General features: G+C 42.0%; 1 protein-coding gene across 1 annotated transcript; it reads left to right on the plus strand.

Moving 5' to 3' along the window:
- The first annotated feature begins 3,762 nt into the window (after positions 1–3,762).
- Positions 3,763–27,779, plus strand: ets2 (v-ets avian erythroblastosis virus E26 oncogene homolog 2). The gene is made up of 10 exons (XM_055645163.1): positions 3,763–3,962; positions 10,808–10,876; positions 13,637–13,757; positions 15,941–16,060; positions 17,383–17,583; positions 20,162–20,248; positions 21,193–21,402; positions 22,470–22,730; positions 23,899–24,017; positions 25,804–27,779. The coding sequence occupies exons 1-10, from the start codon at positions 3,927–3,929 to the stop codon at positions 26,017–26,019; spliced, it is 1,440 nt and encodes a 479-aa protein (XP_055501138.1). The 5' UTR covers positions 3,763–3,926; the 3' UTR covers positions 26,020–27,779.

Consider the following 27,779-nt stretch of genomic DNA (forward strand, 5'->3'; position numbering starts at 1 on the left):
TAAGTCATAGAGTATGCAACCAGGCCATTTTAACCCACCACATAGCTGCTGATCAGTAGGTTTCCATCCATATTAATCCCATCTCTAGACCTTTGCCGTTAGTGTTTACTGCCTTCGTGATTCAAATGCTAGATACTTCTTAAATACTGTTAGCAACCACTGCCCCTAACACTCTCCCAGTAAGTGTATTCCAACCACTCACCCTTCTCTGGGTGAAAAAAATACCCGCAGATCCCCTCGATATCTATTACCCTAAATCTGCGTCCATGTGATTTATCCACCACTAATATGGGGGCTAGGTTCGTGCAGTCGACCATACTTATACTACTCGTAATTTTCTACACCTCAATTTTGTCCCTTCTTATCCTCCTCTGCTCCAAGGAAACATAGAAAATCGGTGCAGGAGTAGGCCATTCGGCCCTTCGAGCCTGCACCGCCATTCAATATGATCATGGCTGATCATCCAACTCAGTATCCTGTACCTGCCTTCTCTCCATACCCCCTGATCCCTTTAGCCACAAGGGCCACATCTAACTCCCTCTTAAATATAGCCAATGAACTGGCCTCAACTACCTTCTGGCAGAAAATTCCAGAGATTCACCACTCTCTGTGTGAAAAATGTTTTTCTCATCTCAGTCCTAAAAGATTTCCCCTTATCCTTAAACTGTGACCTCTTGTTCTGGAAACAGACACAGACTCTCCATTACCTCCTAGTAACTGAAACACTCCGTGCCAGATGACATCCTAATGAAACTCCACTGGACCCTTTCCAGGAAAAATGTTTACACTAGCAAAATAACAAAAGGAGGTGTTTCTTTGTGAGGCTATTGAACAAACTTGGATTCTTTTCTCTGGAGAATCAGAGGCTGGGGAGATAACTGATAGAAGTGTTTACAATTATAAGAGACATAGATAGGTAGACAATCAGAAGCTTTATCCCTGAGTGGAAATGTCAAAGAGTAGAGGGTATAGCTGTAAGGTGAGATGGGCAAAAGTTTAAAGGTGATATGGATGGCAAGTTTTTTTACACAGAGAGTGGTGGATGCCTAGAACGTGCTGCCAGGAGTGGTGGTGGATAGATGTGATAGTGGCATTGAAGCAGCTTCTTCTTCTTCTTGAGTATGGCGTGCACAGCCTAAAGTTGTAGGACAACTTGTTCTATTTGATCTTATTTGATTGTGCACGCCAGGTTGATTGCATTAGTCGAAACAGGGCGGACCATGTGAAGGTTGCAATCTTCCACCCCATTGAAGCAGCTTTTGAATAGATACACTGGATATGCAAGGAATGGAGAACTGTAAGCACAAAATGCTGGAGTAACTCAGCGGGACAGGCAGCATCTCTGGAGAGAAGGTGTGGATGACGTTTCGGGTCGAGACCCTTCTTCAGACCACAGGCAGGCGAAGGAGATTAGTTGTTCAAGGAGGAACTGCAGATGCTGGAAGATCGAAGGTACACAAAATTGCTGGAGAAACTCAGCGGGTGCAGCAGCATCTATGGAGCGATGGAAATAGGCGACGTTTTGGGCCGAAACCCTTCTTCAGTCTGAAGAAGGGTTTCGGCCCAAAACGTCGCCTATTTCCTTCGCTCCATAGATGCTGCTGCACCCGCTGAGGTTCTCCAGCAATTTTGTGTACTGAAGGAGATTAGTTGTTCAGCAGAGACATTGTGGGCTCTAGGGCCTGTTCTTGTGATGTACTGTTCATGTTCCATGTTCCATGTTTTATCAAGTGTGCAGTTTTCATCTGGAAGTAGATATAATCATCCCTTTCAAATGAGAATTGGATAAATTCAACAAAGGTTTACAGTAGTGTCGACAAAAATCACAGCAGTGGGATTAATAAACGTATTTCAAAGAAGCAAAATGGATTGTGGGCTAAAATTATGTTTTTAAGGGCATGCCCAAAATATTTTAAATATATTATATATATTTGATGAGAATTTTCTTCCTATTTTGGAAAAAGTATTGGAAGATCAAGTTTTGGAAGGATGTACTATAAAAAGGATAACTAATTAATTTCCAATATCAAACTACAAAACCCATTACATTAGATGCTTCCTCACCCGCTGAGTTTCTCCAGCATTTTTGGGGGTGGGGGGTGAAACGGGGGCTGCTGTCACTCCCTTCGGGGGAATACGACCTTTTTGTCGTATCCCCCTTCTTTGCCTCCGTCTATGCTGAGGCCTAGCGGAGCCGGCGACCTCGGGACTCTGGAGGCAGCTGACAGGACTCGTCCTGGGCTCGCTCCCGGCCCAGCCCGGGATGGAACGGTGCTCCCGTGAGAGCGGCATGGTGAGGTGCTGGAGTGGCCCAGCCCGAGGGAGGAACGGCACTCCCGCTGGAGTGGCCCAGCCCGAGGGAGGAACGGCACTCCCGCTGGAGTGGCCCAGCCCGAGGGAGGAACGGCACTCCCGTCGGAGTGGCCCAGCCCGAGGGTGGAACGGCACTCCCGTCGGAGTGGCCCAGCCTGAGGGAGGAACGGCACTCCCGCTGGAGTGGCCCAGCCCGAGGGAGGAACGGCACTCCCGCTGGAGTGGCCCAGCCCAAGGGAGGAACGGCACTCCCGTCGGAGTGGCCCAGCCTGAGGGTGGAACGGTACTCACGTGAGGGCGATCCGGTCTGGGGGCTGGGACGGTGCTCCGGTGGCTGGGACGACGTTCTGGCGGCGGTGTCCAGAGTCTGGGTTCAGCCGCGGGCCGGCGGCTGCGTGTGCTGGACTGGAGGTGCGGCGACTTCGACCACCCCGGACCGCGGTGTTTGAGCTGGCCCGTTCTCGGGGTTCGGTGAGCTGCGGGACTGTTTATACCATCGCCCGGTGGGGAATCGCCTCAGCGCAGAGGGAGCAGAGGGAGAGACTGCAACCCTAAGATTTTTGCCTCCACCACAGTGAGGAGGTGTTTGGAGGACTCACTGTGGTGGATGTTATTTAGTGTTTATTGTTGTTATTATTGTATCATTGTATGTATGACTGCAGGCACAAAATTTCGTTCAGACCATAAGGTCTGAATGACAATAAAGGAAATTCTGATTCTTCTTCGATTTTTCCAGCATCTGCAGTTATCTCTGAAACATTTTATATTTAGGGCAGTTTCTTTTCCAATTATATTTTTTTCTTCAGCACAGAAACATTACATAAACGATTGTTACTATAAATACAATTACTTGGGATATAATTTAAAATGAAAACCAGGCTAAACCTCATCTTTAATGATGAACTGGGGCAAAATGTCCCATGTAACTCGTGACTCAGTATGTACCCACTGAGTCAGCACGTGGTGGATTGGAGTATCAACATAACGACTTTTGAACACAATTCGCGAGAAAGTGCTACTTTTTTTTTGTTGCAAATGCCGTCTTTCAGATGGGAGCCACAGAGGCCTTGAATGCTGTCTTCGTTGTAAACTATTTTTATTTGTAAACCATTCCGTGGAGCCACTTTGAAGATTAGGTGGATTACGTTTATCAAATGTTAGTGAGATCATTGATCGAATGAATGTGTGCTGAAGATAACAAGACTCGACGGATTTCGTGGAAATCACCATTAAAGTCAAAACACACTTCGTCGTCATCTGACGAGCTGGCGGTTGCTATAACAGCAGGAAGCAAACCCACTTGGCAAGTTAGCCTTGTTTGGCGATGCTTTTCTTTTCTAATATAACATTATCCCTCCTACTCCCGACGTTGTCCAATGAAGAGAAACCAACGAGCAAAGCGAAGTTGTGGACCTGATGTAAAAGGCGAGGCTCTGATAGCGCAGGGATAGATTGCTCAAGAGCCTGATCTCATATAGTTGATTGGGGGGGGAAATCGTAGCCAGTTTCCACTGGGATATAAACACTCGCCTGAAATTGACACGCGTCCATCAGCCGCGGATCTAACGAGCTCAGCCTGCGCGCTTTCGTGGTTCGTGGCGTGGGATATATACATGTATATGTGTAACAAAATACTCAAAAGAGATACAGTAAGTACAGGTTATTGTATGTAGGTAATAATTTACAAGTCTTGTTCTTGGACTGCGCGATGGAGATTCGGGGGTTAAGCGACCTTTGTTAAGGGATAGACATAAAAATACTGGAGTAAGTAACCCAGCGGGTCAGGGAGGCAGCATCTTTGATCTGTGTGTGTGTGTGTGTGGATTGTCTCGGATTTGAGCGGAATTGTTTGCCTTTCACCTACCGGTTGCTGTTCGCCATTTCAGTATCCAGATCTGAGAACAAACTCGCTATCTTGGAGATGGGGGGGGGGGGGGGGGGGGGGGTGGTTTTTGGTAGTGAATTATTAAATGATAACACAGGCAAAGGGGGAGGGGAGGGGAGGGGAGGGGGGCTTCTGTAAAAGGTGAAGGCGCTTCTGTAAAAACTGCCGGCAGGAACAAGATGAAAGCAACGGCGGCAGTCTGCACAACAAGACTGGCTCCACGGACGCTTGAAGCAGCGTGGGTGGGTTTTTCCCCCATGAGCGATGAGATAGAAGTCGCTGTGGTTTCAATGCTCATTTTGCACGCAGCCAAAGTGGTTTTTCAGAATGCATCGATGTAAAAAAAATGCAAACTCTCAAAGATTCATTTCTTTCCGGACTGCACCCACGACCTTATCTCTTTTGAGTCCGCCTTGCAAGATTGTGTTAACAGTGCCCTCCATTGTGAACCCAGCAAAGTTGCAATTGGGTTAATTTGAATGAAGTAGCTGTGTATACTTTCTTGTAGTGTATATATGGATCATTATATTTTACATGGATCATTATTATTTTACATGGATCTGGTGACAATATACGTACACGTTTTCTTTAATGCTATTTACAGCTTCATAGACAATCCTAGCAAATCGTTTGGGGGTAGATGTTACCTATCAGGACTAAGTTAATAACACAATACATTTATTTCACGTTTGCACTTTTTTTTGAAGACATCAATAAACGGGGGGTAGTGAGCATACTCTGCTATTCTATCAGATCATGGCGGATCTGAATGTTGGTCTCAACGCGATTTTTTTTGCCCACTCGCAGGTATTTTCATTTTTTTTTTAATTTTTGTGCCAATCTAAACATTGCATCCATAGCTCACTGGAGCAGAGATTTCTAAAGATTGACAACCTTCGGAGGAAATTTTTCCTCAAATGGCTGATCCATTCTCCTGAGATTATTCCTACTAATTTGAGATCACAGAATCATGACATCCAATACTTCAGGCTTCTTCCAACATGTTTTGATAAGATCACCTTTCTTTAACACAACATTTAACAGTAGAAGACCATCTAGGCAGGCACACCGTGTACTTTCTTTACCATTTTATCTACTTGTATGTCAATTGCAGATATGTGTGTGTGTGAGAAAACATTATTGTCCAGAACATGCCTTTCAGCCCACAAACTCTGTACCAAACATGTCAATTTAGTCTCTGCCCATTTTTTTGCCCACTTACAATTCTCAGTGTATCCATTTGCCCATCTATAAAATCTCTTAAATGTCACCGTCTTATCTGCTTCCACCACTACCTCTAACACGGCATTTCATGCATCCACCATTCTATGTGTATGGGGGATGGAAAAACCTTGTTCAGAATCTCTCCTTTAACAATTTCCCTTTCTGACCTTAAAGCTGCACTCTGGTTTTTAACATTTCCACCCTGGGGAAAAGGTTCTGACTATCTACCATATCTATGTATCTCATCATTTTATATACTTTGATCAGGTCTCCCCTTAACCTCTGAAGCTCCAGAGAAAGTAATCAGAGTTTGTCCAACCTGTCCTTATAACTAATATGTTCTGATCCAAGCAATGTTTGGATAAACCTCTTCGACACCCTCTTCAACACCTCCACATCCTTCCTGTAATGGGTTCATCAGTAATACACACCAAACTCCAAATGCAGCCTAACCAAAGCTTTTATAATGCTGCAACATGACTTTTATACTGAATGGCTCGACTGATGAAGGCAAGCATACCGATACATCTTTGTTGCCACTTTACTTGTATGGCCTCTTTCGGGGAACTATGAGCGTGGACTCCAAGATCCATCCCTCTGTATATCAATGTTGTGAAGGGTCTTGTATTATCTTAGTTCCAGAGGTCATAGACCTAATTTATTCAATCTTTCTTTGTCAAATATTCCCTTCATTTTATGGGTCTATCCAGTGAAACTCTCCTGTACCATTCCCAAGGCAAGTGTGTCCTTCCTTAACAGTGTAGTACAGTTAGGCTAATGTCCAAAATGAGAAGCCTGTTTTAATTATTTAAATATCGCCTGATAATATATGGGTGAGGCAAGTAAAATATGCATTAGTCATGTTAACTTATGCGAGCCAAGGTAGCATTTTGAAGCAAAAGAGGATTTTGATTTCTAAAGCACATTCCAAGGCTTTAACATCATCGGATGCTTTCATGGCTTTGAAGTCCGGTTGCTGTAGGAATAGAAGAAAGGTGGCAGCCAGTTTGCACACAGCAAGGTTCCCCAGACTGTCATGAGCTTACTTGGCAGGCTTGTTTCACCAATCTTGCTTAATATTGGCCTGGACTTAAAAGGGCAAACTACCCTGCTCTCTTTCAAAATGGGCATGCATCTCTTGCAGTCATCTGAACTATTATCAGTTTAACATCTCGGATGAAAGACCGTATCTCCTGATAGTGTGGCACTCCTCCAACACTGAAATCTTAGCGTGGATTGTGTGTTTGGCTCCAGTGCAATTTTGAAATGATAACATTTTGAATAAGTGGGAGATTGCTATCATTCTGTTGAGACGGGCAGAGTGGAGCAGTGCTGTTGTTGCTTTCCCTGATTTATTTCCAGATCAAGCAGGCCTTTGAATCAGATACTTCAATTTATTTAAACCTGTTTATTTCCAAATTAAGTTTTGCCCATGGGGTATTTCTGAACCAAAAAATGATGACTGGTTAATGGAATTTGAGAGAGAAGCTAGCTGTTATTACTTTATTATCACATACGTCAGGGTGCTATCCAATTCCTCGTTTGCAAGGGCGGTACAGTGGCGCAGCGATAGAATTGCAGCCTCGCAGCACCAGAGACCCAGGTACAATCCTGACTATGGGTGCTGTTAATACATTCTCCCCGTGACTGCGTGGGTTTTGTCCGGGTGCTCCGGTTTCCTCCCACACTCCAAAGACGAACAGATTTGTAGGTTAATTGGCTTCGGTAAAATTATAAAAGGTCCCTAGTGTGTGTAGGGTAATGCTAATGTACCAGCTGGTCAGCACGGACTCGGTGGGCCGAAGGGCCTGTTTCCGAGGTGCGTCTCGAGTCTAAAGAAGCTAATGATAGATACAATAATAAATATGAATACCAAATAACAGAATGATGTAATGATTACAATTCTTTTAATTAAAAAAAACTTAAAAAAAAAAAAAACTTAAATGGAAGAAACAAATGAGCAACAGTAGAGTATGTGGCAGGAACATCACATGAAGGTGGAGTGAAAAAGGTGGTTCAGGTATTTGGATATCTGGGCTTTCAAACTCCGAGGAGCTCCCAGAAGGTGGAAGAGAGACAGTGATCAGGAGGCATCCTTGGTGATATATTCAGCCTTCCTGGTGCAATGCACCATGACAATGGACTGGATGGAAGTGGTGAGCCTATTATGGACTGGGCTGTGTTCACCACTCTGTGCAGATGCAGTCAGTCAACTGCAGAGCAGTTGCCATACCAGGCTGAGATGCCTTCTGGCAGAATACTTTCTGAAGTTGAAGGGAGTCTTTGTGGACATTCCAAATCTTCTTGGACACCTAACAGAGTAGGCACTGTTGATCAGTGTGAAGAGACCAGTTTTGGAGCTCTTGACCAGCAGCTCCAGTGATGGTGACAGTAGTGCAGCGCTGCTCCACCTCCCGCTTCCTTGGGTCAACAAGCATTCTTTTTGGGGGGGGGGGGGGTTTCCTTGATGATATTAAGGGTTAGATTGTTGTTCTAATACCATGACTCAAAGTTCCCAATCTCCTTCCTGTACTACTTCTCATACCTGGTGTTGATCCTGCCAACAACAGTGGTATCTTTGGTGAATTTGGAGATGGAGTTGGCACTATATTTGGCAAGAGTCATGTGTGTATAGGAGGTAGAGCAGGGGACTGAGCACACAACCCTGACCCAGCACCAGTGCCGAGGGTCTATCTGGACATAGCATTCATATGTTGTCCAGAACAAGGGGTCACAGTTTAAGGGTAAGGGGGAAATCTTTTAGGACCGAGATGAAAAAACATTTTTCACACAGAGAGTGGTGAATCTCTGGAACTCTCTGCCACAGAGGGTAGTTGAGGCCAGTTCATTGGCTATATTTAAGAGGGAGTTAGATGTGGCCCTTGTGGCTAAAGGGATCAGGGGGTATGGAGAGAAGGCAGGTACGGGATACCGAGTTGGATGATCAGCCATGATCATATTGAATAGCGGTCGGTGCAGGCTCGAAGGGACGTATGGCCTACTCCTGCACCTATTTTCTATGTCTTGCAACATAGGAAAAGATGGTACTAAACCTGTCCTCCAGCATCTCCGATAGACTACCCAGGAACAACTAATCTCATTTAATTGTGTTTTGAAGGTTTATTTCGCCTCTTAAGATTTTCAGATAAAGTCTTCAAAGGAGACGGAGGTGTGGAGTCTGTTAAAGAGTAATCTAAAATATGCCTGACTCTAGTATGGTCTGATGGATTAAACATTAATCAGGGTAATATTGTGATGGAGGTTACCTTGACCAGCTGTCTGAGTGTGGGTGTATTTAATCTCACTGTAAATGAACATGATTGCCTGACAAATAGTGAATGAACCATACAAATCTAAACAGTCATATGATTAATCTAACTGATACATTCACCCTTGGCAATGTGTACAAAACAGAACAATAAGCTGATTAATATTGTCTGAGACCAGCATGGCTGGAGAGATAATAGAAATATAGAAAATCGGTGCAGGAGTAGGCCATTCGGCCCTTCGAGCCTGCACCGCCATTCAGTATGATTATGGCTGATCATAGATCATAGTCTTGTACATTTGCTGGAAAAATTATGGGATGCATCCCTACAATTTTATATTTATATTTCAAAGTATAATATGTATATATATATTTACGTGACCTGGTTTCTTTCAATTTAGGCTTAGTTTGTAGGTGCAGTGTGGGAACAGGCCCTTCGGCCCAACATGTCCGCACTGCCAGTGACCACCCTGGACACTAGTGCTAATTTACACACTAGGGACAATTTACAATCTTTACCGAAGCCAATTAACCTCCAAACCTATACGTCTTTGGAGTGTGGGTGGAAACTAGAGCACCTGTGGAAAACCCACGCAGTCACAGAGGAGAAGGTACAGATTCCATACAGTCGGCACCCGTATTCCGGCTCAAACCCAGATCTCTTGCACTGTAAGGCAGCAACTCTACCGCAGCACCATCAAGCCGCCCCTACTTGTAAATAAGGAGCTGAAACGTATGCAATCTACATTCCCTTCTGAAAAATGTACATTCTCACATGAGAGACAAGTTCGCATTTCAAAAGCCTTGTATACATTTCCACCCACACAAAACAGAAAATAATCAGTAAAATCTTTCCCATGTAAGTGGCTCGAGCTAATCTCTCTTTTCGTCTCTGCGCTTTATACCTGTTGCTCATATCTGCTTAGTTTAGAGGTGCAGCATGTAAACAGTCCCATCAGCCCACCAAATTTGTGCCAGTTCACCTGTTAACACACTAGTTCTGTTATCATCAATTCCCTACACACTAGGGGCAATTTACAGAGGCCAGTTAATCTGCAAACCTGCACTTCCTTGGGATGTGGGAGGGAACCGGAGCACCCGGTGGAAAACCCATGGAGTCACAGGGAGAACATGCAAACTCTGCACAGACAGCACTGGAGGTCAGATTCTAACCCGGGTCTCTGTGGCTGTGAGGCAGCACTCCACCAGCTGCGGCACTGAGCTGCCCAGAATCCATTTATAGTTATTTTACCAGAGTAAGCATGTATTCACAAGGGGATGGGATAAATTTAAAAGGAAGGCATTTGATAATTATGGAGAAAAAGCAGGGAAGTCGAGCCTATTAGATCTAATCTAATCTAATCTAATCTATTTGGAAGGTCCTTTCTAACAGAAACGTACAGACACACTCCAAAGTTAATTGGTTTGGTATCAATGTTAAATTGTCCCTAGTGTGTGTAGGGTAGTGATAATGTACGGGGATCGGTGTTCAGTGCGGACTCGGTGGGCCTGTTTCCGTGCTGTATCTCTAAACTGAAAAGGTATATTCATGGTGTCTTTTTAAATTTAAAAAAAAAAAAAAAAAAAAAAAAATCTTATCGAGATAATTTGTGTTTTGATGTTTGGACAGAACAGCCTCGCCTTATGTGCGTTCTAGCCTGCAGCAGTTATTCAAGCTATGGTTTCAGACCAACATGCATGTGCAAATCTGTGAGCTGTGTCTGACTCACGCCTACCTTGTACATTCATCAGGTGTAAATGGAATAGAATGTTATGTTGTCTGGTAATGTCAGTACTTGTCAAGTTCAATAGCAAACCAAAAACAACTCACCTGACACATTTGATTATGATGAAATGTTGACTTTGGCTATCGTGAAAGCAGTCATTCAACAAAAGTGCTTTGTGTTAAGTAAGTTTTACTAAATTCAACCAGACTTTACATTATCTAAACTTAAATAGACATTCCAATCTAGGCGGTCAGGAAACGGGACTCGATTGGCAAAAGTGCTTTACGTTTAAGTAACTTTCATTTTAACTTGCTAACAAAAATGCAGCTTGTTCCCAGAAAAGGGAATGTTTGAGCCATTTTAATTCGGTTTACTTTTTTGCCTCCACAGATCAAGATGTGTGATTTCTTGAGGGATCAGGAAGCCCCTGTCGTTTTGGAATCACGAGGCATGCTTAAGGTAAGGTTTAACATAGCGAGACAAACGACTATTGCAACATACTTAAATAATGTAAGAGCATGTAAGCCTTTCAAGCCTTGGAGAATGTGTTACAGCGTGCATAGGCTTTTTATTTCAGCCAAGTGTGTAGAGATTTAAAACTAATTCTGTTGTCAGAAGGAACATCTGGAGCCCAAATTTCTGTCAAAAATGGTGTAAAGTTCGGTGCCTGTTTACAAATTTGATTAGTACAGGTGTCGGGGGTTATGGGGAGCAGGCAGGAGAATGGGGTTAGGAGGGAGAGATAGATCAACCATGATTAAATAGTGGAATAGACTTGATGGGCCGAATGGCCTAATTCTGCTCTCATCACTTATGACATGTTAATTATTATCATTCATTCACTTCTTAAAATCGTAATTGCTGTTCCTTGGATTAATCGAGGAGTTTGCATAGGAGATTTTTATGGTGCTGATAAGTTTTGAAGAAAAGTTTTACTGTTGACTTGTGTGCAATAGACATTATCTACAAAGCAAGTAGGTTGTTTGGCTTTGGCTTTGGAACATTCTATCACCATGGATTAAGGCTATAACAACAGTATTCTAGTTCGGTGTGATACAGGTGCTGGACAATTCCTTTAATATTTAATTGAAGATATATTTTCTAATCTTCCTCCAAAGATGATCTGATTAAACAATGACAAAGGATGCAAGCCATTCCTTATGAATGAGCGTTTTTCTCTTATTCTAGATTAATGTTTCTTTGAAAATAAGGACACAAAGTGTTGGAGTAAGTCAGCAGGTCCGGCAGCATTCCAGGCGGTGACATTTCAGATTGAGACCCTTTTTCATACCGTAGAAGGGTCCTAACCCAAAACGTCGCCTATTCATGTACGCAGGGATGCTGCCTGACCTGGTGACTTACTCCAGCACTTTGTGTCCTTTTTTTGTAAGCCAGCATCTCCAGTTTCTTGTTTCTGCTTATTAATATTTCTTTAGGCAGGTTCTTGTTAAAACAGGATGATTTGACAACTTTTTAGTTATTCATCCAAAACCTTTAATTGCCTAGCAGTTTGCTGAACTACCCAAATTAAATCATGCGAACGCATTGTGTAAGTTGGAATGTAAAGTATTAGTGTGAGCATGTTCCACCCTTTAGTTCTATGTCATCGTTCTATGTCCATAGAACAATGCTCAAAAGGTGGCCTCTTATCCCAGGGTGCCTTTGCCACCCCTTTTGACCCATCCCTTATTACATTTTCCAAATCTGTTTAGTTTACTTTATCGTCAAGGTACAATGAAAAGATTTTGCATGCTGACCAGTCAGTGGAAAGACTATACATGATTACAATTTAGCCACCCACACTGTACAGATACACGATAAAGAAAATTACGTTTGATGCAAGATAAAGTCCGATTAAAGATAGTCCAATAGTTACACGTAGTATATGGTTAACTTCCTTCTAAAGTCATAACTGAATCCACTTGGGTAGACGCAAAATGCTGGAGTAACTCAGCGGATGAGGCTGATTAGATTCTTGATTAGCTTGGGGGATATGGGGAGAAGGCAGGAGAATGGAGTTAGGAGGGAGAGATAGATCTGCAATTATTGGATAGCGGAGCAGACTATATGGGCCGAATGGCCTAATTCTGATCCCATCACATGAGCTTTCACCGACTTTTCACGTTGTACATTTAAAATCATTTCAATTTCTTCCATGCAGTGTTCACTATTTTGTAGTCTGGAAATAAATGCAAAAGATACTTTAATCAGAAACAAACCGTATAAAGCATACATCAGTTATATCAGTAGACTACTGGATGAGTAATTCTACAAATGTTTAACTCGTACCATGCTTGGCGTTCCAGTTTACACAATGTGTGGGTGTGTTTTCATTGTATAGTCTGATGAATTTGTAGGTAATTCAAGTTTCTAGATAATCGCTTGGGGGGTGGGGAGAAAAACTCCATCCAGTTTAACAATGCAGTGTTCATGACTCTGGAATGGTTTACATGTTTTATTACAGTTTAATCTTGATCAACATTTTTTTTTTTTCTTTAATTTAATTCCACAACTTCTGCGTCACATCAGATTCATTGCTGTCAAGGATCTAGGCTCAAATCCAGCCAACAAGATCTTGACCAGAGAATACAACCAATTGGTGTGAAATGAGTTGTCAAAATTCTGCAATGAATCAGCCAGTGTGTGTGTGTGTGTGTAAATAAAATTGATATTGCTGTAGAAAGGAACTGCAGATGCTGATTTATATTGAAGATAGACACAAAGTGCTGGAGTAACTTGGCAGGCCCAGCATCTCTGTAGTAAAACTTGGGTGCCGTTTCAGATTGTGATCCTTCAGTCTGAAGAAGTGTCCCAACCTGAAACGTAATCCATGTTTTCTCTCCAGAGATGCTGTGCTGCCTGACCCGCTGAGTTTTAATATAGATATTCTGCTCGTATGTGGTGAAGCATGTAGCACTACAATTTTGCTTTTCAGTCCATATTTGCCAGCTGACTTCAAGTGTTTCCAGAATTTCCTGTTTTTAATTTCAGAATTCTGGCATCAGTAATTAAATTTTTGTTAACACACACCAAATATTCACACATCAATACACTCATTGTCCCTCACTTGCAGAATTTTTAATGTCACCATTGGTACTAGTTTTGAATGATGTTAATTTTGAATCTCTTCTAGTAGCAAGTGGAAATGGCAAATAATTGTTTGTAAATTAAATGTAATATAGTTGCAAGTTCTTAAGAACATTTGATTTCCTTTTTCAGCGCCAATCAGCATTTGACATGCATGAGGCATATGATACTGGACTTGACAGATTCCTGTCACATTTGGATGAAGAGCAGAGTGTGCAAGAGGTTCCAACAGGCATGTCCGCACTATTAAATGGTAAAGTACTTCAATAACTGGAAAATATTCATCTTTAACTGTTATCTCAGTAGAATGGCACATGTAATGCTGCAAGAGGATCTCGGCTTGGGGGGGGGGGGGGTCCACAGAGACCAGAGAGGGACCATTGGGGACTAAATGGAACACTTTGTAACTTTCGGCGCACTATATGTGGCGACTCTTTGCATACATTGTGTATGCAAAACAAAGAATCTCGCTGTGACATGTCACATGTGAAAATAAAGTATCGTTCATCTTCTTTCAATTTTGGTCGCCTTGTTGAAGGTATTGGTGCAGGGTTTGGTTGATGAACATATCGCCAGGGCTGGCATTTATAAATGCAAATCTCTGTAAAGGGCACAATGCTGGAGTAACTCGGCGTGTCAGGCAGTACCTCTGGGGTACATGGATAGGTGAAGTTTTGGGTCGAGACCCTTCTTGAAGGATCGTTGCCCAAAACATCTCCAGTCTGAAGAAGGATCCCAGCCCAAAATGACAATTAACCATGTTCCCCTGAACCAAGCTGCCTGACCCGCCAAGTTTCCCCAGCATTTGTGTCCTCTTGTGCCAATCAACATCTGCAATTCCTTGTTTCCACACTTCTCTTGTCTGTATTTCAATTCTAATTTTCTGCCGGTTCAGGAGTTGGAGGTGTTGTATTTGACCGCAATACTCGATTCTTTAGTGGGGTGGGGGTGGGAGATGATTTGCTCATTCTAAACCTCTGGATGTTACTGAAGGTTCGGTTTCAGCAGAGTTGAATGTCCACATGGGTCAGCTGGTTTTCTTTTTGGCAATCTCATCTTCAACCCGGTACGATGGTGCAGTGTCGGAGACCCGGGTTCGACCCCGACCACGGGTGCTGTCTGTACGGAGTTTGCACGTTCTCCCCGTGTGCTGCGTAGATTTTCTCTGAAATCTTTGGTTTTATCCCACGCTCCAAAGACATACAGGATTTGTAGGTTAATTGGCTTGGTAAATGTAAAATTTGGCCCTAGTGTGAGTACATTAGTGTTAATGTGCGGGGATCGCTGATTGCTGGATCGCTGGATTTCCCTTTTTTCAGAAATGATCTGATCGCTAAATGCAATCGCTTTCAAAATTAAACTTTCATTTCCCCTAAGGCTCAATGCTGTGGTTATATTTGCATGGAATTACCAGATTCAGCATTGTGCAGTCCATTTTTGTTCCAGGAAGGAAAAGTAGAACTAGAACAGAAGTCGGCTGGAATCTGAAATGAAACAGAAATGTTGGAAGAACTCGACTAGTCAGTTAGCATCTGTGGGGAAAAATAAACCAGTCTGTGTTTTGGGTCAACGTGGTTCTGGGGCAATAAATTAATGATATTTCAGTGCCAGTTCTGAGGAAGGGTCACTACCAAAAAATAATGACTGGTTTCTCATTCCAAAGATGCTGCTTGACTGTCTGAGTTCTTCTAGCATTCATGGTTTTTATTGCATCATTGTCCCCTCACTGTTCGCCATTATAACATATTGCAATGACAGTAACCCAGCTTGCTGTGAAATTCTAAGGTCCCATTTTGACTTTGAACTTCTTTCTCATTATGTTTGTGAGAACTCTACTCCACTCCAATCCAATATTTTCATCAATCAACTATGATACCAAGCCAAGTATCTGTCTCCAGTATCCAAGGGCACTATTCAGAAGAAGAATTAAGGATAATTATCCCTGGTGTCCTGCTCTTGTTTTGTTGCCAAACCAGTATTTGGAAAAGCTTGTTGTGTACAAGGGGGCTACATTACAACAGTGACTCCATTGGCTTGAAAGGGCTTTGAGATATTCTGAAAGGCATTTGGAAATGTCCATATTAATCGTGTGCTTTCTATAAATAATTGCTAATCTCTTTGTAACCTGTGTCACTTTTGATGAAGTGACTATTTTAATAAATTTGTGTGCAATGGTTGGAACTCCAGCCACTTTAAATGTTTATCTTAAAAAATGACTTCATGTAGTTCTTGAGTCAGATTGATGTATCCAGAATATCAACAAAAGTAAACATTGTAATTTAACACTTGACTCGTGGATTGTCATTTTCATTTGTCAAAAAGGGAGAAAGATTAAAATATATAACACGTTTATATTTCCTCTTTCGAGGGAATTTTTTTTTTCGTGGTGAAAATATGATTCCTCGCAGCTTATTTTTGTTGTCTCACTCACTGTAGATGTTGGAGCCAATGAAGTACCGCTCCTTACGCCAGTCAGCAAGGCTGTTATGAGCCAGGCACTCAAGGAGAGCTTCAGTGGTTTTGTCAAGGAGAGGCGACGTCTTGGTATCCCAAAAGGTAACCAGTTTTACAGTAGTCGCTGTGTTTAATAAAATGAGAATAAAAGGATGTGCCTTTAGAATGGAGTAGTGGAAGAATTTCTTTACAAGTTACAGTAGCAGAATTAGGCCATTTGGCCCATCAGGTCTTCTCTGTCATTCAATCATGGCTGATCTATCATTCCCTCTCAGCCCCATTCTCTTGTCCTCTCCCCATAACCCATGATACCCGTTCTAAGTATGAATCTATCTGCACCTTATTGAATTCCACAGATTCACCACACTGACTAAAGAAATTCCTCCTCATCTCCTTTCTAAAGGTACGTCCTTTTATTCTGAGGCTATGTCCTCTGGTCCTAAACTCCCACTAGTGGAAATATCCTCTCTACATCCACTGTATCCAGGACTTTCACTATTTTGTAAGTTTCTATGACCTATTTTCGTGCCATGTCGTTATATGACTAAGTTATGACTCGGATAATTTGACGCAATTCCTACCACTCGCAGGCAGGCTGAGCAGAAGGAGGAAACTAAATTCATAATAGGAAACAGTTTTCAAGATGAAGATGCAATTTCCTTTAGGAAAGTGGAAGGACACATTGAGTACCCTCTCTGAACCGTTGCTAAGTGACGCTTTCTGAGAAACATGTAGTTATGAATGGTGAATACAATCGGAGGGGAACTCTTTTCTTTGACCACACGTCTGAATGAATCACCAGCTTCAATTGAATGAAAGAAGCTGACTTAACATTTTATTTCTCTTTAACTCCCCTCCCCCTCCCTATTTTTGGAAACCGCAATGTTAATTCCCTTTTTAAACAACCTGGGTAGCGCAAGGGCAGCACGATGGCGCAGCGGTAGAGTTGCTGCCTTACAGCGCTTGCACAGCCGAAGACCCAGGTTCGATCCCGACTACGGTTGCTGTCTGTACGAAGTTTGTACGTTCTCCTCATGACCACGTGGGTTTTTTTCCACAGAGATCCTCGGTTTTCCTCCCACACTCCAAAGACGTACAGGTTTTGGATTAATTGGCTTGATATAAGTAAAAAATTGTCCCCAGTGTGTGTAGGATGGTGTTTGTGTGGAGGGATCACTGGTCAGTGTGGACTCGGTGGGCCGAAGGGCATGTTTCCACGCTGCATCTCGAAACTAAACTAAAGATTAGCACAAAGAATAAATGTATTAATCCATTCGCTACCCATGTAGGAAAAACCTGGACCTGGTCTTAAACTGAACCAAAGAATTCTGTCTTTGAGAAACTGAACAAATGATTAGTCTATCTTGAGAAGGAGATTTTAGTTGAAGCTTTGCAGTAACTCTACATTTGTCATTTGTTTCCAGACCCTCACATTTGGACTGAACAGCATGTTAATCAATGGTTACACTGGGCCGTGAATGAATTCAGTCTGCAAAATGTCAACTTCCAAAAATTCTACATGATGGGTCAAGTTCTTTGTGATCTTGGGAAAGAATGTTTCCTGGAGCTGGCACCTGACTTCATTGGAGACATCCTCTGGGAACACTTGGATCAACTAATGAAAGGTACAGTGGTGTCCTGAAATAGTTCCTGGAAGAAACAAAATGAAGCATGAGATTCAAAATACACAGCGCTTCTTAATTCAGGAGAAACCATTGTGTATTATTTTAAAATGTTTACTTATGGATGTAATGAAGGACATGTTGGCCGGTGTGGGCATGTTGTTCCAAAGGGCCTGTTTCCACACTGTATCATGCCAGGACTCTTATGGATACTTTTTTTTTAATTAAAATCCAATCTTTGCCCTTGCCCTTCTCTCCAGTATAATAATCTTCTGTTATTATAGTCCTGCAGCATGGAAACTGGTCCTTTGGCCCAACTCATCCACGCCAACCAAGTTGACCCATCTAAGCCAGTCCCATTTATCCTTGTTTTGCCTACATCCCTCTGAACCATTCATATCCATCCATGTACCTGTCCAAATGTTTTCCAATGTTGTAATTATACCTGCCTCAATTGCATTCTCTAGCAGCTACATTTGTTGTTCACAAATACTTTGTCTCGATTGGGGTAGCGCGGTGGTAGAGTTGCTGTCTTTGCAGCGCCAGAGACCAGGGTTCAATCCCGACTACAGGTGCTGTCTGTACGGAGTTTGTACGTTCCCTCGATGACCGCGTGGGTTTTCTCCGGGTGCTCCAGGTTTCTCCCACATTCAAAAGACCTTTGTAGGTTAATAGGCTCCTGTAATATTATCCCTGGTGTGTGTAGGATACAGCTAGTGTATGGGGTGATCGCTGGCCGGCACGAACTCAGTGGGCCAAAGGGCCTGTTTCTGTACTGTATCTCAAGTCTAAAAGTCTAAAGCTTTTATGTGAATCCTGACCATAGATGTGACCATTCAATAACAAACCGCATCATCCTGCCCTTGTCAAGAATGCACACATGTGCTCCAGCAGTGACATGCACCAGGGAACCCTGCCATGTCTATATTACTTGGAACCTAGAGGCCAGGTCCATTCCATCTACCTCACCTTGGTAGAGGAGCAAACACCAGTGATCAAAGCTTAGATCTTCCAGAGTCTTACAACTCAGTTACCCACTGGATAAGCCACTTTGTTGGTCAGCTTTATGTCCAAGTCATCCATTAAAGCTCATTCTGTTTGTTATAAAGGTTTGTACAATCATATCCCCAATTCAGTTTGGCATCTACCAGATGTAAACTCTCTCACTTGTTCGCTAAAGTTGAAATGTTCACCTTAACTCACAATGTTATGGTGGCACTGGAGCATGGAGACTCTTTGTAAGGCCCCAGAGGGGAATCCACTATCATCAAATATAATCTCCCTACTTTTCAAAATCTCTCTTCCACTTGTTGATCCAGCACAACTCCATTATACTTGAGTTTGGCTTGATTGTATTCATGCATAGTATTATTTGATTTGATGGGATAGCATGCAAAACAAAGCTTTTTTTCTAGATGCAGTGTGGAAATAGGCCCTCGGGACAACCGAGTGTGTGTCAACCAGCGATCCCTGCACACTAACACTATCCTACACACACTAGGGACAATTTACAATTTTACCAAGCCAATTGATCCTACAAACCTGTACGTCTTTGGAGTGTGGGAGGAAACTGGGGCTCCCAGAGAAAACCCACGCAGTTCACAGGGGGAACGGACAAAATCCGTACAGACCACACCTGAACCCAGGTCCCTGGCAGTAAATCTACTGCAACACCACCGTGCCGCCATTGTACCTTGATACGCGTGACATTAATAAACGTAAAGCTGAGCATCCTCTTTCACTAAGTGGCCTTGCTTTTTGTTTTACAACCTAGCCAGTGATACAGATCAAGTAAGGAATGAGATTGCAGAAATTCATTTTGACGCAGGCCCTCACACTCTAAGCTATACTTGAAGATGCCAGAGGACTAATTCACTTCAACACGTTTGATCGGAAAAATGATTTGGTGAATGGGATTTGACTTGAATCCCTTTGGACTGTCCAAGCTGTTAACTGCAGATTAGCACTACAAGAGCCATTTTACATATGGGTATTGAAACAAAGTGCAGGGGCGCCCCCAAGCTTTCAATTGTTTTTTTAAATGATAAAACCCAGCTGCACACGTACTACATCTCATTTTGAAGCATTTGTTTCTGTCAGCCGGTTTGTTTTCACTTTTAGTTGGTATCTTTGATTTCACATCACAGAACACTGAAAGGCTGAGGCGGAGACCAGACTCTTGAATGCTTTTGTGGCTTGTCTGATTCTTATCACTTTGTTTGTGATTCAGTTACTGCAATAAAGATCTTTCAAACCTTTTGGTTTCTACATGCGAAAAGTCTGCAGGTTTGCAAAATTGGTTTCAGATTCAGATTCAGATTAAATTTTAATTGTCATTGTCAGTGTACAGTACAGAGACAACAAAATGGTTTCTGGCATGCACTGAGTTCTGGATCTCGTATAGCCTGTCAAAATGACCGAGGCAAGTCCTTATGATGCAACTTACTGGGGAGAAACCCGAGATTCCAGTCAACCCTTGAGTGATCTCTCTGAAGTATTCTATTTCAATTTTTGTGATGTTAAAAAAAAAAAAGAAAAAAAGAATTGCCACGTTTATTAATTAATTTATTTTTTGTTCTAGGTTCCCAGGAATCATCTCAGCTGAACTATCCAGGGAACTCTGCTCTTATCAGTGGAAGCTCAAACTGGGTGGATAATAATTCATTTGGTATGTCCTTGCCAATTCCATTGAGTGGTACATTTTGACAATTACTTTTGTAGTCCAAGTGAACTGATTCCTTGTAATAAGATGAAAATGGGGTAGAAGATTGCAACCTTCACGTGGTCCGCCCTGTTTCAACGAATGCAATCAAATAAGATCAAATAGAACAAGTTGATCTACAACTTTAGGCTTGCGCAAGAAGATGAAAGTGCCTGTTTTTGTGATGCTTTGATCTCTGGCCACCAAGACACTCCATCTATTTTTTTTTAGAGCGGAAGGAAAGATCTTTTTGTATATTGCTGCCATGCAGGGTTATTAATGCTGATAATCACTAGTTATTTGTGTGGTGCAATAGAACTGTGGTCAGAAGTTTGCCACATGCTTCCCAAAACCATTTTATATGAATAGATTAGATTTCTTGTTTATGTCTGCCCAGAAAAATAGTCACAGGATGAATGCTGATTTTAACCGACTTTACTGATTTTTGATCTAAAGTGGTTTCCTTGACCCCAAATAAACGTTTCCTTCTCTGAATCAATATAAATTGACCTCTTAAAAACATTATGCAAGCCACTTTTCATATTACAGCTTATGGGAAAACTGTGTGTTTATTTTTCTGGCTTGGTGTTTGCAAGTGTAAGCAGGAGGTCAAAGCAAAATAGTTGATCAAGTTTCCAAGCTGTGGTCAGTTTAGTCAGCTCAATTGATGTGTAGTGGGTTGGAGAGAGAATGAACCTGGGGGAGTATATATACATATTGGAGCAACTCGAGCTGCCACATAGGAACCAAGTGGTGGCAGCCAACATAATACATTAAAAATAACTCCAGGTAATATTAGAAGTAACTGCTGATGTATTTTGAAGTCAGTTGGGTTTTTGTTGGCTGCATCCCAGTCAAAGAAAACAGTTTGTATATCATTCCTGACGATCTTTTCCTTCAAATATTTTTAGAATTCAACTCGAGTCAACCTCCGTGTGGGAGTCATGTCTCTGACTTTACTGGAAGTTTCCTCTCTGAGTTGTGTCAGATTTCGTCAGATTTGAATAACCAGGATTTTCTTGGCTTGAACCGCGACCTCTCGATCCTTGAGATGGGTTATTATTCCATGCAGCAAAAGCAAATGAGCGGCAGCAATCTGCACGTGGCTGCAACTGGCACTGGTGAGTATGTGCGGAGGTAGCTAAGTGATGAGATGAAAAGTAAAATGGCCGACCCTGTGGTAGCAAGGAGCTGGAGGGGGTGAACTATTGGTGGTGATAAAATTTAGGTTACTGCCTTCAAGGCCCGAGTAAAATATTTTATGCATTAGAACAAAGTGGCAGAAAGAAGGAATTTGAATAAGATACTGAAATCATTTTTATTTATTTATTAATATTTTTATTAGGAGCAATGTACAATAATATAAAACATGAATAGCATATTACATTTCCTGCACAACTTCTTATTTTTAATTTAATAATAAGAAAAACATAAGAAAAGCAAGAAACAGAAAGAGAATATTATATAAAGTAGTGACATTGTTAGATACTGAAATTATGACTGGTTATTTACATTGATGGGAGAAAGTAAAAAATGGGTTACAAAAAAGGATTTAAATCTGAAGTGATTAGGGATATCTTTCGGAAAGAGTCAAGAGTATTTAATTGTCACATGCACCGACAACAGAACAATTAAATTCTTACCTGCTGCAGGATATTGGGCTTGTAAATGTATGTGAATAATAATTTGATAACTTGATAACCCAAATACTGGTGCAAAAAATATAAGCCAAAATCCTTATACTAAAGACTGCCCATAGTTCATAGGTGAGATTAGTGTTGTGTTGAAGACCCTGAGGGTGATGAATCTCTAACTACCGTCCCAACTTTGTGGAGGTTTGATCACTAAGTAATTAAAGATGGGATGAGTTTTTTTTTCTTTGGAAAGAATGGGGAATTGAGGGCTAAGTGGGACAGATGAGTTGAGGGCTGAGGTAGATTGGGAGGTGGGGGTGGATGATGCTGCTTTCATAAGTCGTGAGTAGAATTAGGCCATTCGAAAATCAAGTCTACACTGCCATTCAATCATGGCTGATCTATCTTTCCCTCATAATCCCATTCTCCTGCCTTCTCCCCCTAACCTCTTACACCGTATTAATCAAGAATCTATCTATCTCTGCCTTAAACACTGACTTTAAGTATGATCATGTACATTCAGTATGATACTAAATGGAACTTTTTTTCTTCAGTTGAGACCATAAACCAAGGTTCTCTTGAAAGTATGGACAGCTTCGATGGTGCGGACCCCCTGTTGAAATCTTGGAACAGTCAGTCGTCTTTATGCGATGTGCAGCGTGTTCCTTCTCAAGACAGTTTTGAAGATGATTGCGCCCATTCCTTGTGTCCAAGCAAACCCAATATCTCGTTCAAAGATTACATCGAAGAGAGGAAAGACCCATTGGAACAAGGAAAACCTGTCATCCCTGCTGCCGTGCTTGCTGGATTCACAGGTAACAGACCCTTTGGTCATAGAACAGTAAAGCACAGAAAAGAGGTCCCATGGCCTACAATGTCCATGATGCCAATTTCAACTATTCTCCTCAGCGCACTCGTGATCCATATCTCTCCAATTCCCTGCGTATCCACATGGCTATCTAAAAGTCCCTTAAATGCCATTATGCTATCGATGCCCACTGCTCTGTGTCCCAAAAAAACCTGCCTCGCTCATCTCCTTCACACTTAGTTATTCTCATCTTAAAAGCTATGCCCACAAGTCTTTGATAATTGGAGTTATGGGACGAAGGCAGGAGAATGGGGTTGGGAGGAAAAGATAAATCAGCCATGATTGAACGGTAGTTTAGAATTGATGGGCCGAATGGCCTATTTTCTCCCAGAACTTGTAATTCCATTATTGGGGGGGGGGGGGGGGGGGGAGGTTCTGATCCTTATTTGCTTTGGTTGTTCTAAACCAATAAAGGAGGCATTGCTTTAAAGTTGAACAATTGCTATTCTGCCAGAAACTGTCAAATTTGAAAGAAAACAAACATTGTCTGATTTTGAAGAAGATTTCTATCTTCTAGGATGGAGGAGTTAAATGTCCTCCCTTTGTAGATCTACAATCTCTTTCATTCCGTAATCAGCCATTTTGCTTCTCGTATACACTAGTCAGCTATGACAAGCTAGTGTTTAGTATGGAGGTGCAGCATGGAGTCTGGTCCTTCGGCCCACAGAATCCCTGCCGACCATCAATCACCAACTCGCATTACTATGTTATCCCGCTTCCCCATCCACTCCCTATACACGAGGGGCAATTTAGAGGCCAATTGACCTACAAACTCGCACATCATTGGGATGTGGGAGGAAACCCACATGGTCACAAGGGAGAAAGTGCAAACTCCACACAGACAGCACCCGAGGTCAGGATCGGACCTGTGTCTCTGACGCTGCGAGGCAGCCACGCTACTAGCTGCGCCCCTGTGCCGCCCTGTGTAATTGTACCTTTGCAAGCTGTTCCTCCTCCTTCTAGGAGATGGGGAAACTGCTTATTTCTTCTTGCGTACTCCTGTTTTGTTTTACGCCATAATGAAAATTGATTGCCTTTTGCCAGAGAAAGTTGCTAGAATCCAGATCCGTGGTATTGAAAATATAACTTTCATCTTCTTTAATTTATTTGTACAGGAAGCGGACCCATTCAACTTTGGCAGTTCCTCTTGGAATTACTGACTGATAAATCCTGCCAGACATTTATCAGCTGGACGGGGGATGGTTGGGAGTTTAAACTGACCGACCCAGATGAAGTAAGGCTCTTCGTGTTGTCAGATTATTTGCGTGTGAAAAATGTGGTGTGGGCAGTCACACAAGAAACATAACAGAACAAGATAAATGCAATGCACTTGGCTGATTCTGAAGGCTACACTCTGAGAAGACAAAAGTCTGAAAATCTCCAAGTCCGACACTAATTAGTTTCTTCAGTTTTCAGATTTTTGGCATGGACCAACAAAAGTGAACTAAAAATGACTCTTTGCATTAACCAAGTTTAGATATGATATTACCAAATTAAACACTTGGGATTTTTTTTTTAAAGTGGATACATGTGGAAGTGTAAAATATGGAATTTTTTGGAGGTGTCTTTTGAATATAATGCCCCTGTCCCACTTGGGGAAACCTGAACGGAAACCTCTGGAGACTTTGCGCCCACCCAAGGTTTCTGTGCAGTTCCCGGAGGTTTTTGTCAGTCTCCCTACCTGCTTCCACTACCTGCAACCTCTGGCAACCACCTGCAACCTACGGGAACCGCACGGAAACCTTGGGTGGGGCGCAAAGTCTCCAGAGGTTTCCGTTCAGGTTTCCTAAGTGGGACGGGTATAAGGCATCAAATGCTTTCTGCATAAGTAGGACATATTGGCATCTTGTTTTTATTCTTCTTCAAATCTGTTTTCTCTCAAACTCCACTGGCAACATAACAAAAAGGATGCTGCCTGACCCATTGAGTTACTCCAGCATGTTGTGTCTATCTAACTAAAGTTCTGTTCACTGGCTAGTATTCACATTGTCCTTGCTTCAAGAGATGACACTTTTCTTCTTGTATCATGTGATGCCTGGTGCCAACATGACCTTGAAGATTAGAGCAGAGTTAAGGTGCTCCAGAAAAACGAATAGTCAGGACAAGGCATTACTCATTGAAGATAGGTACAAAACACAGGAGTAACTCGGCGGGACTTTTTTCCTCTCTCGGTTCCCCTGTCATGTACTATGTTTACATATTCACATATTCTGTTGTGCTGCAGCAAGTAAGAATTTCATTGTCCCATCCGGGACATATGACAATGAAACACTCTCGACTTGGCTTGGCATTTCAGGTTGAGACCCTTCCTCAGACTGGGAGTCGGGGAAGAGGGAAACTAGAGATATAGAAGGGTACAAAGAACATGTAAGGTGTGAAAAGGATAGATCAAAGCAAATTATTATCAATTTACCAGGTTCATTCTTGGATGAGGGAAAGATGACAAGGAGACATACAAACAGTAAAATGAATCGGAAGGACAGTGAAACTAGTATGGGGACTAGTGGTGAGGGAGGGCATGGGGAGAGAGGGAAAGCAAAGGTGACTTGAAGTTGGAGAAATCAATATTCATACCACTGGGTTAAAGCCTAGTAAACAAAAATTTAACTGCTCACTCAGTGTGTACAATGGATTTTAGAAGGTGATGCAAAAAGATCATGAGAGGTGGGAGAGATCGAGAAACTAATTATAGTTGCAGTGGACAGCCAACTCTTCTCCCAGCTAACTGCAGTCTATGCTACATTTTCCTTGATTTTAATTCCTATTTTCACACCTTACACTTGCTTATCTATGTATCTCCCTCTCCCCCGACATCAGTCTGAAAAGGGGTCTCGACCCGAAACGTCACCTATTCCTTCTAACCAGAGATGCTGCCTGTTACTCCAGCATTTTGTGTCCATCTTTGCTTCACACCTTTGTTTTGTTGGCCATTGTTTATTCCGGTCCCACGGGGATCGGTTATTTCCTGCCATTGTAGTACGAAACCCTAAAGCTTTTTCATTTCTTTTCCGCAAACACAGGTAGCTCGTCGGTGGGGCAAGCGGAAGAACAAGCCCAAAATGAACTATGAAAAGTTGAGCCGGGGGCTGCGTTATTACTATGACAAAAACATCATCCACAAGACGTCGGGCAAGAGATATGTCTACCGCTTCGTCTGTGACCTCCACAACCTTCTGGGATACACGGCAGAGGATCTTCATGCAATACTTGGAGTGCAACCAGACACTGAGGATTGATGCGTTTACTGTCGCTGCGTGGTTACAACTGCTAGCGGTGTGAATGTTACTGGTGTGCGGTCAACCCTCTGAGCTGGTCTGGTGCAGTGGGGACGCAGTGGTTACACAATGCGGAACGTTGCCACAGAGGCACCTTGCTTTTCCAAAGATACAACTGGTGACAAAACCTTTTTCCCCTGTGCTCTTACCTTTTGTAGAGTTGTGCAGTATTAACCAGTTATATCATCAGTTTAGCTTAGCAATGTGGTCATTTTTAAAAATATCCTTCTGATCTGAGAATTGCCAAATTGTAAAACGAGCTTTTAATTGAAAGAGCTCAACTTAAAAGCCATCTAGCAACAACTTGTTTAACATGGCGTGGGTAAGTTTGTTATTATAGTTTCAGACCAAAGACGTTGCCATAGTGGGAGGCTTTTATTTGCATGCACAGCACACTCTGAAGAGCATAATCCTGCCCTTCTGTGATATCTTGTCACCTGTGGCCAACTAATAATTCTGCACATGATACTGATCAGATTCCTATGTCAAAAATTAACTTGATATAGATACGAGTGGCTAGATTTACATTTTGTGTCCGCAAAAATGTAGGGGGTTTGCAGACGACAACGAATTCTCATTTGTGTTTATTACTTTGCTAAATCAAACGATTGCTCAAGGTCAACTTCTGCTAAACAAAATGTGGCAGTATTAAACTGTGGCCTAGCAACTATCAGTAAATATTTTAACAACATTTTACATGAGATCGCCCATGTTTTTTCGTTATTTGTAGCAATGGTCACTGCTTGTAAATCCCAAAATGTTTCCATCTTTTTTTTAAATTCCACCTATTGCTCCAAATGGTGGTGTTCCTCCAACATGTCCACTTTACCAGGTATGTGAAAGGTATCATTTTAAAAATCAAAGTGTAAATATTGCAACACAACCGTACAAGTCTCTGGCAGCTGCTTCCTATCACAGGTCTTTGCTGCCAAGGTTGGGTCATTGTGAAAGTCAACAAACGCATGCTTTTCAGAACGCAATAAGGAGACGGCAGCCTCTTCAGTGTGGCATTCAGCGGAAGTATATTGTCAGAGACGCTTTTTTAAATTTTTCTTGAGTTTCTGTAAATATTTCATAACTATGGCTTAATAGTAGGGATGCAACACAAATATTTTTGATACCTCTCCGCACTTTCAATGTAGTAGCTACCCATTGATTCCGTGGTTATTCAATGGAAAAATTAAATAAAACTTGTGCATGACTGGGTCATGGATTGCAAGCTGGTTCCAGGAGATAGATGCTCATTTAATGGAACCGATCTTTAATTATCAAAGTGATTAAAATGAATGTAAAAGTTTTTTTTTCTTTAGATGTTATCCCCTGTAATACCTCAAACCTGTTTTCAGAAAGAGCCTCAATGCAGACTTTAAATAGTCCAACCTGAACGTACCAGTTAGCTACTGAAATGCTTTCATTCTAGACCCAAACTTTCTGCATGCTAGCTCACTTTAGGACAGGATAGAAGGGGACTAATTTTTACACATAAATTATAACCCACCTCTGGGCTGATGTTGCAGCTGGTTATCTGCACTGAATCTTAAAATTGTTTTAAATTGAATGAGTGAAGAAAGTCTTTTGATACCATAAGGTTTTCTGAATGCAAAACAATGTATAGTTTTTTTTTTGTATAGTGATGAGAATTTGAACATTAAATATCAATTGTTTGTATAAATGGTTGTGGTTTTGATATATTTTTGAAATAAATCCATTTCCTGAAATAA

The sequence above is a fragment of the Leucoraja erinacea genome, chromosome 13, assembly GCF_028641065.1.
Source record: "Leucoraja erinacea ecotype New England chromosome 13, Leri_hhj_1, whole genome shotgun sequence".
In the NCBI taxonomy this organism is placed as follows: Eukaryota; Metazoa; Chordata; class Chondrichthyes; order Rajiformes; family Rajidae; genus Leucoraja; species Leucoraja erinaceus.